This window comes from Sphaerodactylus townsendi, linkage group LG03 (genome assembly GCF_021028975.2).
Source record: "Sphaerodactylus townsendi isolate TG3544 linkage group LG03, MPM_Stown_v2.3, whole genome shotgun sequence".
Classification (NCBI taxonomy): Eukaryota; Metazoa; Chordata; class Lepidosauria; order Squamata; family Sphaerodactylidae; genus Sphaerodactylus; species Sphaerodactylus townsendi.
The window spans coordinates 43,826,765-43,844,249 of NC_059427.1; the positions used below are offsets into that span (position 1 = coordinate 43,826,765).

The 17,485-nt window shown below is 40.1% G+C and overlaps 1 protein-coding gene across 2 annotated transcripts in view; it reads left to right on the forward strand.

Annotated features, from left to right (window-relative positions):
- Positions 1-17,485, forward strand: part of GRM7 (glutamate metabotropic receptor 7) — a 651,468-nt gene that overhangs the window by 338,372 nt on the left and 295,611 nt on the right. For both annotated transcript variants that reach the window (XM_048487962.1, XM_048487963.1), the window contains exon 3: positions 15,013-15,154. In XM_048487962.1, coding sequence (XP_048343919.1) covers positions 15,013-15,154 — 142 coding nt within the window. The remainder of the gene's footprint in view (positions 1-15,012; positions 15,155-17,485) is intronic.

The following is a 17,485-nucleotide window of genomic DNA, read 5'->3' on the forward strand; positions in this document are numbered from 1 at the left end:
AGGAGCAAAGTATCATGAATTTTTGACCCATAAAAGGTAAAGGTAGTCTCCCGTACAAGCATTGGATCATTACTGAACCATAAGGTGACTTTGTTTATGTGATTTGTCATTGCCTTCCCCAGTTATTTATGCTTTACCCCCAGCTAGCTGAATACTTATTTTACCAACCTTGGAAGGATGGAAGGCTGAGTCAACCTTGAGCCAGCTACCTGAAACCAACTTCTGTCAGGACTGAACTCAGATCATGGCACATATATTCATACACACAACAAGGAGCAAATGGTATCTTTTTCTTCTGACAGTAATAGTTTCTATCCATTGTACATAATGTGGGTGCTGGTTTTCAGTTCTGTTCCAGCTCCTTCTACAGTAAATGCCCCTTTCCACTTTCCCAGCCCCTTGTTTACTGCTGTGTGACCAGATTTTGTATCTATTCTGTGTGCCTGTGTAAATCTGCTCCCTCTGAACTGCCTTGATTTTACTTTTATGATTTAAGTCAGTGGGAGTTCAGTTCACTTTGACAGTCAGAACAATGCAGTGTCAAAATGGTCCCAGAACTATTCCCAAGGATTACAGTTAAATCCAAGATGTTGCCTCTTAAGTGACAACACATGGTGCTAAAGTTTTTCCTTATTTCACATTAATTTGGAATATATGCTAAATGCTTACAAAAAAGGCACAGAGGAAGGAAACAAATGGCAACTGAGTATATCATGAAGTCATCACTTTAAATTAAATGGGCTTTTTTGCTGAAATACAGGTTATCCAAGCAAATCTTTCCTATTAAACTTTGTGATAATCTATGGTTTTCTCAAGATGTGCTACTGATAGCCTTTCCAAAATTCAAGTCATGATTATTAGTTTGTGCATTGACATTTGAGGTTTTAGGAACAACTCATCCTGGAAATTCTCCTGCATAAATCCCACCCCTTAAACTGTTCTGTGGACTTGAATAAGTTTCTGGGAGATTACGCCTTTCCTTGCTGTTTTAAATGATGCTATGTCACCATGGTCAGTTAGTTCGGTTTTCTAAATCAGTTTTTTTTAGCTCTTGCAAGCTAGTACTTGAAAAATAAGCTGTAAATAGTCAATAGTGAAGGACTGAATCCATTGTGGAAGGAGGTCACTGGATCCAGTGTTTCCACAAAAGAGGACAGATGCTTGAAATATTCTTGGAGCCAATCCATTTTGCAGCTCGTGAGAAAATGTTTACTGCCAAGTAAGCTATAGTGCGGATTATGGCAACTGCATGTACAAAAGCAATGTGGCAAGGAGAAAAACAACAAGGGACAAAAGCTGTGGTACAGATGGGAATTGGGTCAGATTAGGATTGCCAGACCATCACCAGGTGTGGGAGGGATTACCTGCTCTGGGGTGTTCCCTCCCCCTAGTGCAGTGCATCTGACTGGTGGGGATTTTACTGGGGCAAATTGAGGCCTCGGCCTAGAAGCTGCCAGCAAATTGACCCCACTTCTGGAAATAATGCCATTATATCACTGAAGACATGGGAGATGCTTTGGTATGAGGGTAAAACTATATGGTTAAAAACAGTTTCTACCATAGAGTTTTTACCCAAATACCAGAGATAGTTGATATGAGATGTAACTTCTGGAAGTGGGATCAATGTGCCAATGGTGTCAAGACCATGGCCACCCCACATCCCAGGGGTACCTAGATGAGATTGAATGGGAAAACATGGATGGATTAACCCATTGTTTACTTGGACTGTAAAGGTAATTATGTGAGTGTGTGTGAGAGAGACCAAGAGAGAGAGGTCCATTCTGCATAGCAGGCAGAGGTCCAACATGGATCCTAGGGATGCTAAAATGTATCCTGGGAAGGCATTCTACACAGTTTTCCTACCAGGACATTCTCAGGATGTCCTTATTTTACCTTATTTTACCTCAAGGAATCTTTTTTTGGAGAATGCTTCAAAGTCCACCTTTCCCCCTAAGCTATCTGCAAGATGTCTCCTGCCTGCCTGTGGAATGCAGAGTTCAGGAGGTGCCTTATTGTTCCCACTCAACCATTTTGCTCTCTGGTCAGCTTCACCCTCTGCTTACACTTGACATTTTGTGTGCAGCTGAAGGGATTCTCCCCTGGACAAGTGGCACCCACTGGTCGAGGTTCTGCCAACCATCTCGATCCGAGGTGAATGGCATCAGGAGGTTGATGCCAATCTGGATTCTCATTTGCACCACAAGAAGTTGCAGTATGTGGTTTCCTGGACTAACCAACCAGCTGGGTTTAATGAAGGGGTGGATGCTCAACATGTTAATACCCCCTGCCTGCTGAAAGTCTTTCATTGTGGCTATCACAATTGGTCTCAGGGGGGAGGAAGGCCTTAGGGGGGCAGAATTTCAGGTGGGAGCTTGGCATCGGGGTAACCTGTTTGCAACTGGAAGGGGGAGCGAGGAGTCTAGATGGAAAGTTACTTACTTTTCTGCTTAACTGAAACAAGTAGGGGTGCCCGGGCCAGATGGCTGCTTATCTCTTCCTTCAGCCTTGGAGATTTGTCTCACCATTTCACAGCTTTCCTTTGTATTTGGGTAGCACGGGAAAAGGTGGGAGGGGGGATGAGCACTGGGGGTTGATATATTGGGATTTGGGAAAAGACAATTTAGAATTGGCTTTTCTTCTGCTAGCCACTTTCCAATAACGTATTTTGAACTGATGGTTTCAGAGTCTTGTTTGGTCTCAGATCCAAGGCTTGTCATCCAGTTCCTCTGGATTTTTTAGTCAGCAAGAATTCATGAATTGTAAATCCTCAGTTAGTTCAAAAAAAGAAGAGGAAAATTTCCCTCTATATTTTGTATTTTTAGGTGGCTTTTTTACCTATTCCTGGTGAAACAAGCCCATTGAAATCTTCCATTAAACACCAACTTGTACAGTCCAGTTTGACTGATTTTTATATAAGTCAGAAAAATACTTTTGTTATTATTGGGAGCCTACACCACCACAATTATGGTTTTAGTATCTAACAATTCAAACTCTACTCCTATGTATCCTTACATTATCATCTTTTAAAAATGAGGTTGCATTAAATTTGGGGCTGACATACAAAGCCATGCCATTTTCCTTCTTACTGTATGAGGAAATAAATTTGTTCCCTATGCTGGTATTTTTTAAATAGTTTCTCATCTCCTTTTCTAATATGGGTTTCTTATAATGCCACAATATCAAATTTCTGTTTCTTTTTTCTTTAAAAAAGAATATTTTCCTACTTTGGGGTGGAAAGTTAAGGCCATTAACATTCCAAAAAGTGATCTTCTCAATTATAGTCCTACTTTATATAAACCTATCCAAAACTATCTTTTTTTGTGAATCCCACCAAAGTCACAGTCAGGGTAAGGCAACTGATGTATCACCCTTCAGTGCATCCACACACACATGCACACAAAGTTTAAAGTGTGTCATGATAATATTAATGTGTTTAATGGAAACTTTGTTATAGATTATGTAGTTGATTGGTTTTTTAAATAGCCATGTTGAATGGTCCAAAAGTGGTGATCCTGTAACCTTCATTCACCTGCCTATCTCAGCTATGTTTGTAACATATTTCTCCTTTGTTGTGTTTAACAGTACTATCCTATGCATGCCTGCTCAAAATCCTACTCAGTTTTGTTCAGTTGGACTTACACCCAGGAAAACATTTAGATTGCACTGCCAGTAACCCTGGGAAACAAAATCTCCTGTCATATATGATGACAATGAGCAAGACAGGTTGAGTAAAGGAAGCTATTATTATGTTGATGGTACAGGAAATCTTCTGAAGTTACTAACAAAATGGAAGAATGAAATAACTGTGCTTTTTCAATTTGTACATATCTGATGCTAACAATTCAACTGATATCAAGTACATGCAGACACTTGGGCTTGGTAGCAGTTTTCTAGACATTTACATTGGTTTCTGCAAGATCCCACCGGGAAATGTAGCAGCCCCATATCACAACAGCTTTTCAGGATAAGAGGAGTTTCAAAAGCAATGTATGATCAACTGTTTAAAGAAGCAAAAGTGAAAAAAAAATCCTATGGGTAGTGTAAGTCCCTTTTATGAGTCTAAGTAAAGTACATTTGTACTCGTATCATCTTCTTAATACTGGAATAGTCATCTTGCAATTAAGTTGCTATAGGGAATAACTGTTCACTGCCTTCTATTAAACTAATATGGCCTAAACCCATCAGACATGGACTGTGACCTTGTTAGATTTCATAAACTAATCAATCTGGGACCTGAACAGCTTAAAGCCATGAGGCTGAGAGCTGATTCAGTTTTTCTTCTTAGGAATGTCTTGAGGGCCTGTCTGTTTTAAAATGGAAGCTGTATTAGCCTCCCAGAATGTGTGCAATGTACAGTTGAGCGACTTCAGTAGGCAGAGGTATATCATCATGCCAAGTCTTCTGTTCTTATCAAAATATATATACAGTTTTAAGCACAAATTATTATTTGTGAAAGTAGAATTTTAAAATCTATTTGGATTTTTTAGGTATAAGCCAGTAATTATCTCTTGGTTATTCTGCAACCAAAACAAGGTTGAGGGTAAACAAGGCTAAAGCTAGCACAAAAATTGGTGAACAGGGTCACATCTCTATGCCAGTTTCATTTGACCCACTCATAAGCCTTTTTACTGAAAATATTTAAGCAAAATGAATTATTTTGTTAATTAAACTGAGTTGTTCATGTGAACAGAGCATATACCAGGGGTCTGTAACCTTTTTTCAGTCTTTGGAATTCTGACACAAAATAGTGGGCACAGTCATAAAATGGCTGCTGCAGGAGGCCAATCATCCACAAAACGGCTGCCACAGCTTATCTTCAATCACACAATGAAGTTCCTTGTGCTGTGGTGGCAGCTTCTGCCAAAGCAGCAATTTTAAAAATCAGCTCAGCCAATCAAATTTTCAATGGCCAATCAGAAGACCTGCTGGGCATAACCCCCACCCAAACAGTTGGCAGGCTACTGGAAAGGTGTCATCAATCACCATAACACCCATGGGCACCATGAGAGTGGGATCCCTGGGGTATATTATTTATGATCATTGAGTTATCCAGCTCAATTTGTCTGGCTGCAGCACTCTAGGCAGTGACGTAGGTATAGATTTTTAAGGGGGGCTGGGGGGCAGTGCCCCACCCCCACATGCCTCTTGGGTGTGGCCATGCCCCACAAGCCCTGCCCCTGGCCTCAGTGCTTACAAAAGCAGCTCTTCCAGGGATGGCCAACTCTGCCCCCCCACCAGCTGGGTTCCCAGCCAGTAGTCCCTTCTGCTCTCCCCTCCAGGCAGAGGCATAGCTAGGGAAAATGGAGCTCAGTGCAAAATCTGAGTCCCCCCCCCCATGAGCGACCACTGTGATGCTGAAATCCACCCCCAAACAGCATCACTTTCAATGGTGTTTAAACTAGGGAGCCCAGGTTCTCCTTTTAAATCCATCTTAAAGGGAGAAACTGGGGTCTCCATTTAAAACAGCATTGAAAGTGATGCTGTTTTGGGGTGGATTATCCCCCACCCTGAAACAGCATCACTTTCAACTGGGGACCTCAGATTCTCCCTTTAAATCCATGCTGAACGGGGTGAATATAAAAGGAGAATTTGGGGAAATTTGGGGGGGGGTGCCTGCTGTCAGGGGTGCAATTGTTAAGCTAGCAGCACCAAACTTTCAGGGTATCTTTAGGAGACTCTCCTGATGATACCACCCAGGTTTGGTGAATTTTGGTTTAGGAGATCCAAAATTATGGACCCTCAAATTTGTAGCCCCCATCTCCTATTAGCTCCCATTGGAAACAATGGTGGATGGGACACCCTTTTTGGGAGTCCATAACTTTGGACCCTCTTAACCAAACCTCACCAAACCTGGGTGGTATCATCAGAAGAGTCTCCCAAAAATCCCTGAAATTTTGGTGCTGCTAGCCTAAAAATGCGCCCCCTGCAGGCCAAAAACCAAAAAAACACTACAATAAAAAAAACCCACCAACAGGGACTGGAGCTTTGGACATGTAATGGAGGGGGGACTGAACCCGAGAACACCCCTACCCTTAGCTACATCCTTGACACTGGGGTCTATCTGGCAAAATGGCTTTGGGATCTGAAGCATAGGCTATACCCCTCAATTATTACATTCTAATCATAAGACTCATCCCACTAAGTTTCAGTGATGCCTACTATATCATATTTGCTATGTTGTGTTGAGAGTTCTAGTTTGTCTTGTTCATTTCCCATGGTCTGCACATTAGTGTAGAGACATCTAAGACCATTGGTCATTCCCCTGGCTGCTCATTTAAAAGTTTTTTCCCCTCCCATTTTTGGGTTTTTGAATTATTCAATCAGTTGTCTCTACAATATTCAGTCTAGTATGTCTAGCACTTGATGAACTCCTGCCCTCAAGAATAGTGTCTTCCTTACCCATATAACTCAGCTTAAAGCCATCCTGATCAGGTTTGTGAGCCTTCTAGCAAGAAACTAACAAATTCAGTTTCAGCAAGGAGAAATGTAAGGAACTACACTTTGGTAGAAAAAAAATGAAATGCACAGATGTGAGATGGGCGATGCCTGGCTTGACAACTGTCCATGTGAAAGGGATCTGGGAGTCTTAGTAGACCACAAACTAAACATGAGTCAGCAGTGGGATGTGGCAGCTAGAAAAGCCAATGTGATTCTGAGCTGCATCAATAGCAATACAGTGTCTAGATTAAGGAAAGGAATAGTACCACTCTATTCTGCATTGGTCAGACCTCGCCTGGAATACTGTGTCTGGGCACCACAATTCATGAAGGATATTGACAAGCTAGAGAGTGTCCAGAGGAAAGCAACGAAAATGGTGAAATGTCTGGAATCCATGCTGTGTGAGGTGGGATTTAGGAAGCTGTGTATGTTTGGTCTGGAGAAGAGAAGATTAAGGGATGACATGGTAGTTATGTTTAAATATTTGAAAGGGTGCCATGTTGAAGAGGGAGCAAGCTTGTTTTCTTCTACTCCAGAGACTATCACATGGAGTAATAGATTCAAACTACTAGAAAAGAGATTCCATCTAAACTTTAGAAAGAAATTCCTAATGGTGAGGCTTGTTCAACAGTAGAACATGCTGCCTCAGAATGTGGTGAAGTCTTCTTCAAATGTTTTTATCTTTATCTGAAATGCTTTGTTCAATTTTAAAGAAGGACAGTTTGTTACAACTAGAGTGCAACCTAAATGTTGAAGAGTCTGGAAATCAAGCCCTAAGAGAAACTGAAAAATATGGGCTGGATGGCCATCTGTAAGGAGTGTTTTGATTGTGTGTTCCTGCATGCCAGGGGGTTGAACTGGATGGCCCTTGTGGTCTCCTCCAACTGTATGACTGTAAGTTTCACTACAAGTTCTGGTTTTGATTACTGAAAGCTTCCCTTGTACTAATGATCTATGCTCTTCATAAGTGAATACAGCCTTCACTACACTGAAAAATAAGTCTTGGCATTAAATTTAATCCTGTTTGATTCCTTTCTTCTCACCCATGTGTTCAGGAGCAGAGGTGGAGCTAGCAGGGGATGGGGTGGGGGTGCGTGTTGCATTGGGTGCATGCCTGGGGGGTGGAAAATTGCCCCAAGCCCCCCCCCCCCACGGCAACCCTTGTGGTCCCCCTCCCATACACTTACCTTATTGAAACAGTGTAGGCTGGAGAAGAGGCCTGTTCCCTTCCAGCTGAAAATGCCTGGTGGGAACTACACTTCCCAGGAGACCTTGCAGGCCTCAAGGTCTCATGGAAAGTGTAGTTTCCACCAGGCCATTTTCAGCCTGAAAGGAACAGGCCACTTCTCCAGCCTGCACTGTTTCAATAAGGTAAGGACGGCAGGGAGGGCAGGGCACCACAGAGTGGGGGGTGGAAAACACAGAGTGTGCACCTGGCACACTCTGGCTCAGCTATGCCTCTGTACAGGAGTATCACAGTCTTCCATGATGCCTGTAACCTCCATTCGACAAATATAATTTTCTAAGATATCCTTTTGGGCTCTTAGTGCCCTGAGGAACTCATTAGAACAAATTCTGAACTAACAATTGCCCTGTGGAATCCTGTCAATCCTGGACTTTTCCCATTGCCAGTCATGGTTTTGTGGTTGCTGCTAGGCCAGGCTCTGTTTAGCATTGCCAACTGTTAAGCTGGTTGTTCTAGCTGCCCGTTTAATCACAGATGATATCTGCAGCAATTTTCAGTTCATGTTGCTTATCTCCATACTAGGAAAAACTTCAAGTGCCCATTTCTGCATATTAAACCTCTGTTAAAAAGACAAGACATTTTTTCCCTGACCAGTTGGCAATCTTTTAAGTAGTTAACTGCGACTGCCAGGCCTAGTTGCATGGTGGCAAAGTGGTTTGGGTAGACAATCTTTGGTGGTCATTGTAAATCTTACTCTATTGGAATGAAAGAGGCTTTCCAGGGTTGTTTTGGCCTCCAAGTCCACCCTTGCTCTCCTCCATAGCTTCACTTTACAGAAAGCAATGCTAAGAGGACTCAGCAATATCATTGCGGGTGTCTAGCAACATCCAAAATGGCAGCTGAGAGCTCAGTGGGCATTCTTTTGTTTAAGTTACAGATATTGTTTTATTATTTTGGAGTGTTAAATTTTTCAATGTCTTTTCTTCAAGAGCTCAGCTTTTTCTCCAAGCCTAGGACTTCCTTTAGGTTTGCGTAAAAATCCTCTCTATCTGTCCCTACTGTAATTTTGTGTATCTATTAGTTCACTCTCTATGGCTGCATACAGAATTAATATATCTGATTACCCCACCTTGCATTTCCAGTGGTGGAAAGGCAGTAGAGATCCAGCGCATTGAGTTGGCTAAGATATTTCATTTGACATCATTTAAACATTTCACTGTCATCTGCCATAATAAATGAGTATTTTGTTATTATCACTTTTCAAAGAAACAATTTATCATGGTAGATGTGATGCAAATGTTTTAACCTTTATAAAAATGACAAATTGTGTACCACAGTGACACCTGCTGGAATATTCTACATCTATTCCGGGTATGATGGATTAGTTTTCTCCGATGAACTTGGAACAAGAAAGGGTTGCAGAATGATAGAAAATCAACTATTTGTGAGGCTGTAATACTAAAAGAATGCTAAAAGGAGACTGTAAATATGATTCCCTAGTAAAAATTAATCTGTTGGACCTTTTTTTTTTGTCTGCAGTATGTAAGGCAGAAAAACTTGAACGACACTCAATAGCCTAGTATTTAAATTGCTAAAGCTATGACTTACACATAATTACATCAAAACAAACAATGTAATGGATACTTCCATTGGCATGGTTGATATGGATTCACTGTGATTTTCTGTATGGGCAACTTTATTTATATAATATTTTAAGAAATTGATCTTTCTAAGATGATACAGAACTCTTTCACTAGCCTCCAGAGATTATATAGCAGAACTAATAGATTTGAGTCCAGTAGCATCTTAGACATTAGCAAGATTTCTGGTGTATAAATTTGCCCTCTGAAACAACTTAACAGAATGAAACAATTTTAATAATATATATTGTGCCATACACCTAAAGATTTTGTACAATTTTAATGATAAAAATAGTATAGGCTTTTGATTTTCATACAAGGCATGATTGTACCAGCCCAAGAACAATAATTGAAACACTATCCTAAAACCTTATCTCAGGAGTTTTAAAAACATAAGGTTCACGGTAAAGGTCGCATAATTCATCATCTTTCTGTCCACTGTAGCTAGTAATATTATTCTAGAAGGGCCACCAGATGAAACATTCACTCATTGTCCTCCACCCTCATCCACTAATATTGCCAGATCTCTGATCATTGAAGTTGCATTCAGAGATCACAACAAGCTGCAAAGAAGACCAGTCAGGTATGTTCCTTCTACAGTACCCACCAGCAGTTGTGCACAGTTCTTGATGAAACATTTCCCAGCTTGAACAAGCAATGGTTCATCAAAATGCCAAAAAATTAAGTGCCTTGTCAACTGCTATTTGCTTTATGTACCAAACCAGGAATCTAAACTACAGTTCAATCCCAGTTTAGAATTCTGTTTTGTGTGGAATGGGCAACATGACTTCAATTAGATGTGTTCATTTAGATCAGTGGTTCTCAACCTGTGGGTCGCGACCCCTTTGGGGGTCGAACAACCCTATCACAGGGGTCGCCTAAGACTCTCTGCATCAGTGTTCTCCATCTGTAAAATGGATAAATATTAGGGGTGGGGGTCACCATAACATGAGGAACTGTATTAAAGGGTCATGGCATTAGGAAGGTTGAGAACCACTAATTTAGATGTCTTGGTGAATTGAGGTTGATCAAGTGGGGAAGGGCTCAATCAAGATTTTTATGGAAGTGAGAAGATAGCAATAAAAACCATTTGAAGTTTAAGCGTAACTTGTGATATTTGAATGCAGCCTGATACTCTATTTAGCTCACAGCCACGGTTAATCATATCTTCTATGAACTTGTCTAATTCCCTTCCAAAAGTCATTTACACTTACCACCATCACAACACCAAATGGCACTTAATTTTACATGTTAATTTTGCATTGTGTGGCAAAACACTTTCTTTTGACTTCCATTGTGTGATCCTGGTTATTGTTATTTTCCTTTCACCATTTTAAAAACCATTTTATAAATCATGTTCCACTGCTTATTTTTGTTTTAAAAATTGAAAATCTGAAGTGCTCTTCTGTATAACTAAAAGGTCCCAGTACCTTGATATATGTTGTCCTTTTCCTTTGTACTGGGTAGAGTGCCACAGTGAAAACTGATATATGGTCTCACTTATCAGACAAGAAGGTGGACAGGATTTGGGGAAGTCTGAGACCCACCACTTATTTGTATAACCCTTGCCCCTCTGGACTGCTTAAATCTGCCAGGAGATGGCTCGTAGGTTGGGCTTAGGAGACAGTAAAAGCTTCTCTGAGACAGTGGGTGGTTGCTCTTGCCTTGAATTGAGTACCTAAAAGGTTAAAAAAGATGTGTTTGGGCCTGCTGGCCTTCATTAGTGGGCATTTGCTCCAGACTAAAATAATTTCCTATGACTGAGGCACTATAGGATTTTGCCATAGCAGAATTGACATGATTGACAATTTGAATCGTACTCTTTAAGACAACATGACCTGGGTGCCAATTTTAAACAACTCTCTAACAATTGGGTTCAGTCATAAAAATGTTATAATGGTAATTTGTAGTCTCAAATGTTCCATCCTTGAACAAGGTGATTGAATGAGTGGTGGCCAGCCAACTTCAGAGACTCCTGAGTGAAGTGGATTGTTAAGATCCATTTCAGTTTAGTTTCGGGCCTGGTTATGGGACTGAAACAACCTTGGTCACCTTGGTGATGACACACATTGGGTAACTTTTGATACCATCAGCATGGTATCCTTCTAGATTGCTTTTCAGGACTGGGACTGGGAGGCATTGTTCTGCGAAGGTTGCAGTCCTATCAGAAGGACAGGTTTCAGAGTATGGGGTTATGGGACTGTGAAACTGCTGCTCTGTCTCTTGGCCTTTGACCTGTGAAGTTCCCCAAGGTTCTATCTCATCTCTCATGTTTTTCAACATTTATGTAAAGCACCTGAAAGACAACATCCAGAGATGGGCTACCAATTTGCAGATGACACACATCTATCTCACATTACCAGCAGATCCAAGGGAAGCTATGGAAACCATGAACAGGGGTTTGGAGGCAGTTTTGGAATGCCAGAGAGCTAACAAACTGAAACTTCAGCCTAACAAAATGAAGATGCTACTGGTGGGGGCAAGGTCTGACCAGGGAAGTGTATTATCTCCTGTTCTGGATGGGGTTGAACTCCCATTAAATGAGCAGGTTCACAGATTGGTGGTGCTTCAGGACCCAGGCTTCTTGTTGAATAAACATGTGGCAGTGGTGTTCAGCAGCTTTTTTTTGGTGAGTCAGCTGTGGCTTTTCTTGGACAGAAAAAAATCTTGCCACTGTGGTGCATGCATCTAGATTAGGTTATTGCAACATGCTTTACATGGGCTTCCCTTGAAGACTGTCTGGAAGATTCAGTTGGTTCAGAATCGTGCAACCCATGTCGACTGGAGCAGGTCATAGGGACCATATCACTCCAGTCTTGTTCCACCTTTTTTACAGGCTTTCAATTTGCTTCTGAGCTCAGTTCAACATGCTGGTTTCATCAACATAAGTTTTGACTGTCCTCTCCCATGCAAATCCACCCGTTCACTTCAATCATCTTTGGAGGCCCTGCATCAGTTGTCATCTGAGACTAGATGAATGGTGATTGAGAAGGAGCCTCTCTGTCATGGCACCAGAATTTTGGAATTCCTTCTCCAGGGAGATTTGTCTCCCTCTACTGGTGTATTTCACCAACAGATAAATACTTTTTTGTTTCATCTGGCTTACTCTCAATAAAGTTTTTAGGCTGTCTTTTTATCGTTGTATGTTAATATGTTTTAATTGAATATTATGTTTTAAATCATATTTTAATTGTTTAAAAATTTTATGTTCATCATCTTGTAAATCCCACTTGGGCGTAAAGGAGTCATAAAATGTTTTAAATAAATAAATCTCTTTATCTGAGAAAGTACTTTGGTGGCTCTCATAGCTTGATCTTTAAAGAAATAACAGCTTAGAAAATGGAAGCATGGTTTGTTTCTGCCAGCAAGACTGGCTTTTTCTGCCAAATAACAGGATATTTAAGGGTCTGTCTGATCTCCCCCTCCATTATTCTGCAGCCATGGAGGGACAGAACTGTTAAGTGATACTTATTCAGGATAATGCTGGTCTTTTATCTCAGAACAAATTTAAATAAGCAGTACAAAATATGCTCTGAAAATTTATATTTGGAAAGAAAACAAGAAAGGTTCTGTCTCTTCTCCTAATTCTAAGAAATTCAGCATCTGTGTGCATGCTAACATATGTAAATGGTTGTGTGGTTTCAAAACTATCTCTAGTGTCAGTTTAAGAAAGAGAGAAACATAAAAGTCCATGCTGATATATGTCCATTAATTTATTATCGGCATAATGACCTGGAGTTGAATATTTGTAGGCAGACAGTATTTGGTAAAAGTGTTGGATTAGGCTCCGGGAGACATGTAATGAACATGTAATGAACTAACAGTCTTAAATAAATAAAAGTATACCTACCTAGTCTGTTGAAATAAAATAGATTTAGAAGGGTGTAGCTCAGTTTAGGATGGCACCGTTAGTGCCTTGGGCCATTCCCTGTCAGCCTAACCTTTTAATAAGTATCAAATCCTTACTCTGATTCAGATACTCTCAGCCTTCCCTACTAGTGGTTGTATAAATATAATTAGAGAGGAAAAACCATGTAAGATATCATGAGCTCATTAGGTTAACAATGTAATAGATAAGATGTTAACTCCATTGAAAAAACATGTTGTGTAACATTCCATCTATAATTATTGTTCTGTGATTGATTTTTTATTCATATATTTAAGTGATCATTTGCTACTCATGTTATTGTGTGATACGATTAGTTTCTCTGAATATTTGTAATATTGAGTCCTTAAGTGATTGTGAATATGAGCATACAAAGAAATTATCCTGTGAAATTTTGCCACAAATATTCAAAGATGCAAAAACATCCAGTTTGGGGGGCTTTTAAAATTAAGCGACTGTTCATGTGTGTTGTGAGTATGAATATTTCCAAAATGCTGATATTTATAGTGTACAACAACATAGGCTGCCAACACGGAGGTATCTCATTGACTAAATGGGACTTACTCTTAAGAAAACAGGTTTCAGTTTGGACCAGTTACTTCCCAATTTTCCTCATTGAATAGAATGATATTTTTTTTCTGAATTCTCTTTTTACTGCCCGAGCACCCAGTAGCAATATCCTTTCCCAGACACATTATGAGCACAAAGTCCCACTTTGGTTTTATGTTTTGTCTGGAAGGATATTCTTTGGGGACATTTCAGGATAAATGTTTTTGTATCTACCCTTCGAGTTTTAGTGTACTAACTTTGAGTACAGCTAGGACAGAAAATGCTGGGAATTTAAATGACCAGGGCAATTTAGCAGAAATTGAATCTGACTGCCAAATAGACTCAAGCCACAGGGAAAGGTAACAGCTCTAAAGAAAAGCAGTTTGCAATTTACATTTTTGGTCCTTCTTATGGATCACTGATGGCGCCTCATGGTGCCCAGTCTCATCAGAAAGATATTATAGAAATTCCCATCTTTTGCTATTCTGTTCTATTAATAAGCTTTTGTTTCCTGCCCAAATATTTACCGATAGCCCAGGATGGAACATTTAAACTGAATCTGACATTGTGTTGCCCCAAAGAGAAAATAGTAGTAAGATGTCAGATGCTATAATTTCAGGAAAGTTTTCCAAAAAAGTTTTCCCCACATCCCTGTAGTTTATACTGTTCAAAGATTTTTACCTGTTAATCGTTACAACAGTAGGCTAGACTGAGGTAATATGAGGTCTACTCTGTGTCAGAAAAAGATGTTAGTATGGTCAGTTGAGGTGTGGTCAAGAAAATTGTATGTTTCCACGTTAGAATATAGTCCCAAATATGAAAATTATCATTCATTTTTACACACTGCCTTTGTCAAAACCATTATCAAAAAGCATAATGTATAATTAAACCGAATGTGAAAATGTATTTTTACTTGCAAACTTTCAAATGGATGAGGGGGGAGCAGCAAGGTTAGGTAGGCACTAGGCCCGAAGTGAAGCATTCTACAACAAAGAATGTCTGGTATGTTAAGTTCTGTGGCAGAGGAATGTGCAAACCTGCTACCATCTTTTTTCTGAGACAGACTATAGACTGGGCTGATATATTTTAAAAATGCTGTCGTTTGTACACAAAAGAGGTATACACAAAAGACTGGGTATTTGAATACAATTTTCTCATGTTCTGAACTAGCACAACTATATCCAAAGTATCACACAAGACCTACAAAGTTTTCATGTCTCACTTTGTTCCCTCCTCCCACTAACCACTATTTTCTCCTCGCTGGGTTTAATTTACAGATTTTAGCATCTTGTCTTCTTTCTTTCTGTTAACAGGTGACCTCTGCATTGCCCAGTCATTGAAAATCCCACAGGATCGCAAAGACAAGACCTACGAATTTGATAAAATTATCAAGCTGCTCCTAGATACTCCCAGAGCCAGGGCTATCATTGTCTTTGCCAACGATGAGGATATAAAGTAAGGATGACTGGAGAAATTAATTCGTGTACTTGTAATGGTGCTATAAACTAGCTGGAGCCAGAGGGATTTACAAAATATAACAAGAGCAGTGAAGAATCTATTGGAAAGAGACAAGCAACTCATTTCTTTTCCCTGCCCCTGCATTACAACTAATAGCAGCTTTGAAGAGAGCAGTTTCTATTGTGGAAATGATGCAAGGGCATCAAGTTAACCTTCCTGCCACAGCCCCAATTCAAGGGAATTCATCCCAGCACAGCATTTTTTTGGCATAAAAGGCTGAATTAGTGGATTCAATCAGAGATCTCCTGTGTGATGCACAGTTTGTCCCTTAAATATTCTTCTCATTTTCAGTGGCGGTGGGGAGGGGATTATATACCTGCACCTGTCTATAACCTCTACAGATGCAAAATGAATGGTCCTCAATCACACTGACAGTATAGTTCTAAATCTCACATTTGGTCCTGTGTGAATGGGTTTTTTAGGATTGCTTCTTCACCTAGTGAATAGGTGAGGTAATAAAATTACTCCAGATCCAGCTTTCTGGGCCATAAAAAGAGTTTGGAAAATTCATCTGGTTCAGAATGTAACATCCAGTTTGGTCACTGGAGTTTGCCACAATTGTAATATTGTTTCTCTACTGAAAAGTCTATGCTGGATTATTGTTAATTTCTGGTACAATTCACAGTGCTGGTTATGTCATGCCACTCTACAGTGGAGCATGAATCTTGAGAGACTATCTTTCACTCATGAATGTGTCACACAATCTTCCAAGACCCTCTTCTATGTCCCTTTGGCAACTACACAGTGGCTACTAAAAAAGGGTTTTGCTGTGGACTGCAATTTTTGAATCTTTTCATGAAGATTGACCAGGTGCCATTGGTATCTTCTAAGTGACAGACTAACAAACCAATCCTAATTGGTGGGGGGGGGAGTAGAGGAGCAGTAACTGGACACGGCACAGCCCCACCGCCTCCAAGGAAGTTTGCAGAGGCACAGGGAGCAAAAAAGAGGAAAATCCAGTGGGTTGCAACTCCCTTTTTGGTGGCATGAGTCTACACAAGCAAAAGGGGCATTCTAAACCTGACTAAACTCAGCTCCACCCCTGGGAACCCCCCTACTGGCACCAGTACCAGCTCCAGCTCCTGCACCAGAAAAGCACTGGCACAGCAGCATCATTTGCGCCATGATGTCACATAGCCATATGGCATCCTGATATTGGTATAAGTGGTACTAGTGTAAGTCACTAGTGTAGATGACATTTATGCTGCCTCAAGTGGCATTTATGCGGTGATGGGAGCCCCACCAGCTCCTCCCTCAGGACTGCACTGTAAATTTCTCCTGTTTACTGAAACTTTTAATAGTAATTAAGACTTATTTTTATTAAACCGCTGCTGAATTTTAATTTTTAAATTTTATTTGGGGGTATTGTTATTTTTTGCCCCAATTTTAATATAAAGATTATAAAACATTCCGTGGGCTTCTTGAAATGGAAAGGTGAGGTAAAGTTTTTTAAAATAAAATAATAGCACTTCTGGGTGTATGAATGTGATTACATGGCAGGATACTTTCCTAAGATAACTGTGTGCTCTATAGTGATCAGCATTGTTTTTTTAAAAAAAATCTGAGATTAAAAAACCTCCCCAGTTGTATGTTATTGAGAAAATGCATAGATAAGTGATCCAACAAGTTTGTCCTTTTATGACAATTTCACATGTCTGTTACTAAACAATGACTACTCTGAGGTCATTGGCTACTTTGAGGTCATTGTTTAGTAATATACATGTGACAATAATTGATTTTTCCACTGGAGTGCTTCCCCGCACTGTAGCATATAGGGAAAAATATGCTTTGGTTTTTTTTTCAAAGGAAAGCTGTTCCAGACAATGACTGAAGTGAAATTTTGTATTTGTCTATTTCTTATCTTTGTTTGTACAAACAATACGCTTGACAGGACAACATTCACCTCACCGCAGTCAAATATATGATAGTGGTAGAGAAATAACTCCCTAAATGCCAGCTCCATGAGTGATGAATGGTGGCAGATGTTTTCCATCATAATTTATGTTTGTTTTCTGACATTTGGGATCAAAGTTGGAGTATTGTGAAAGAGTCATTTCTGCTGCCACAAATATGAGTTTGCTTGGTGACCTGACACTTGGATAGAATTGGGCTTTGGGATAGAAAACACACCCAAATTTCATTTATGTATTTTTTTTCTCACATAATTCTCACATTCAGTGAGATTTCTGGGTGATCACTTGAGGAAAAAAATGTTGTCTTATGAAGAAATGCTTAATATATGCATTTCCTCATAGGAATGGTACTGCA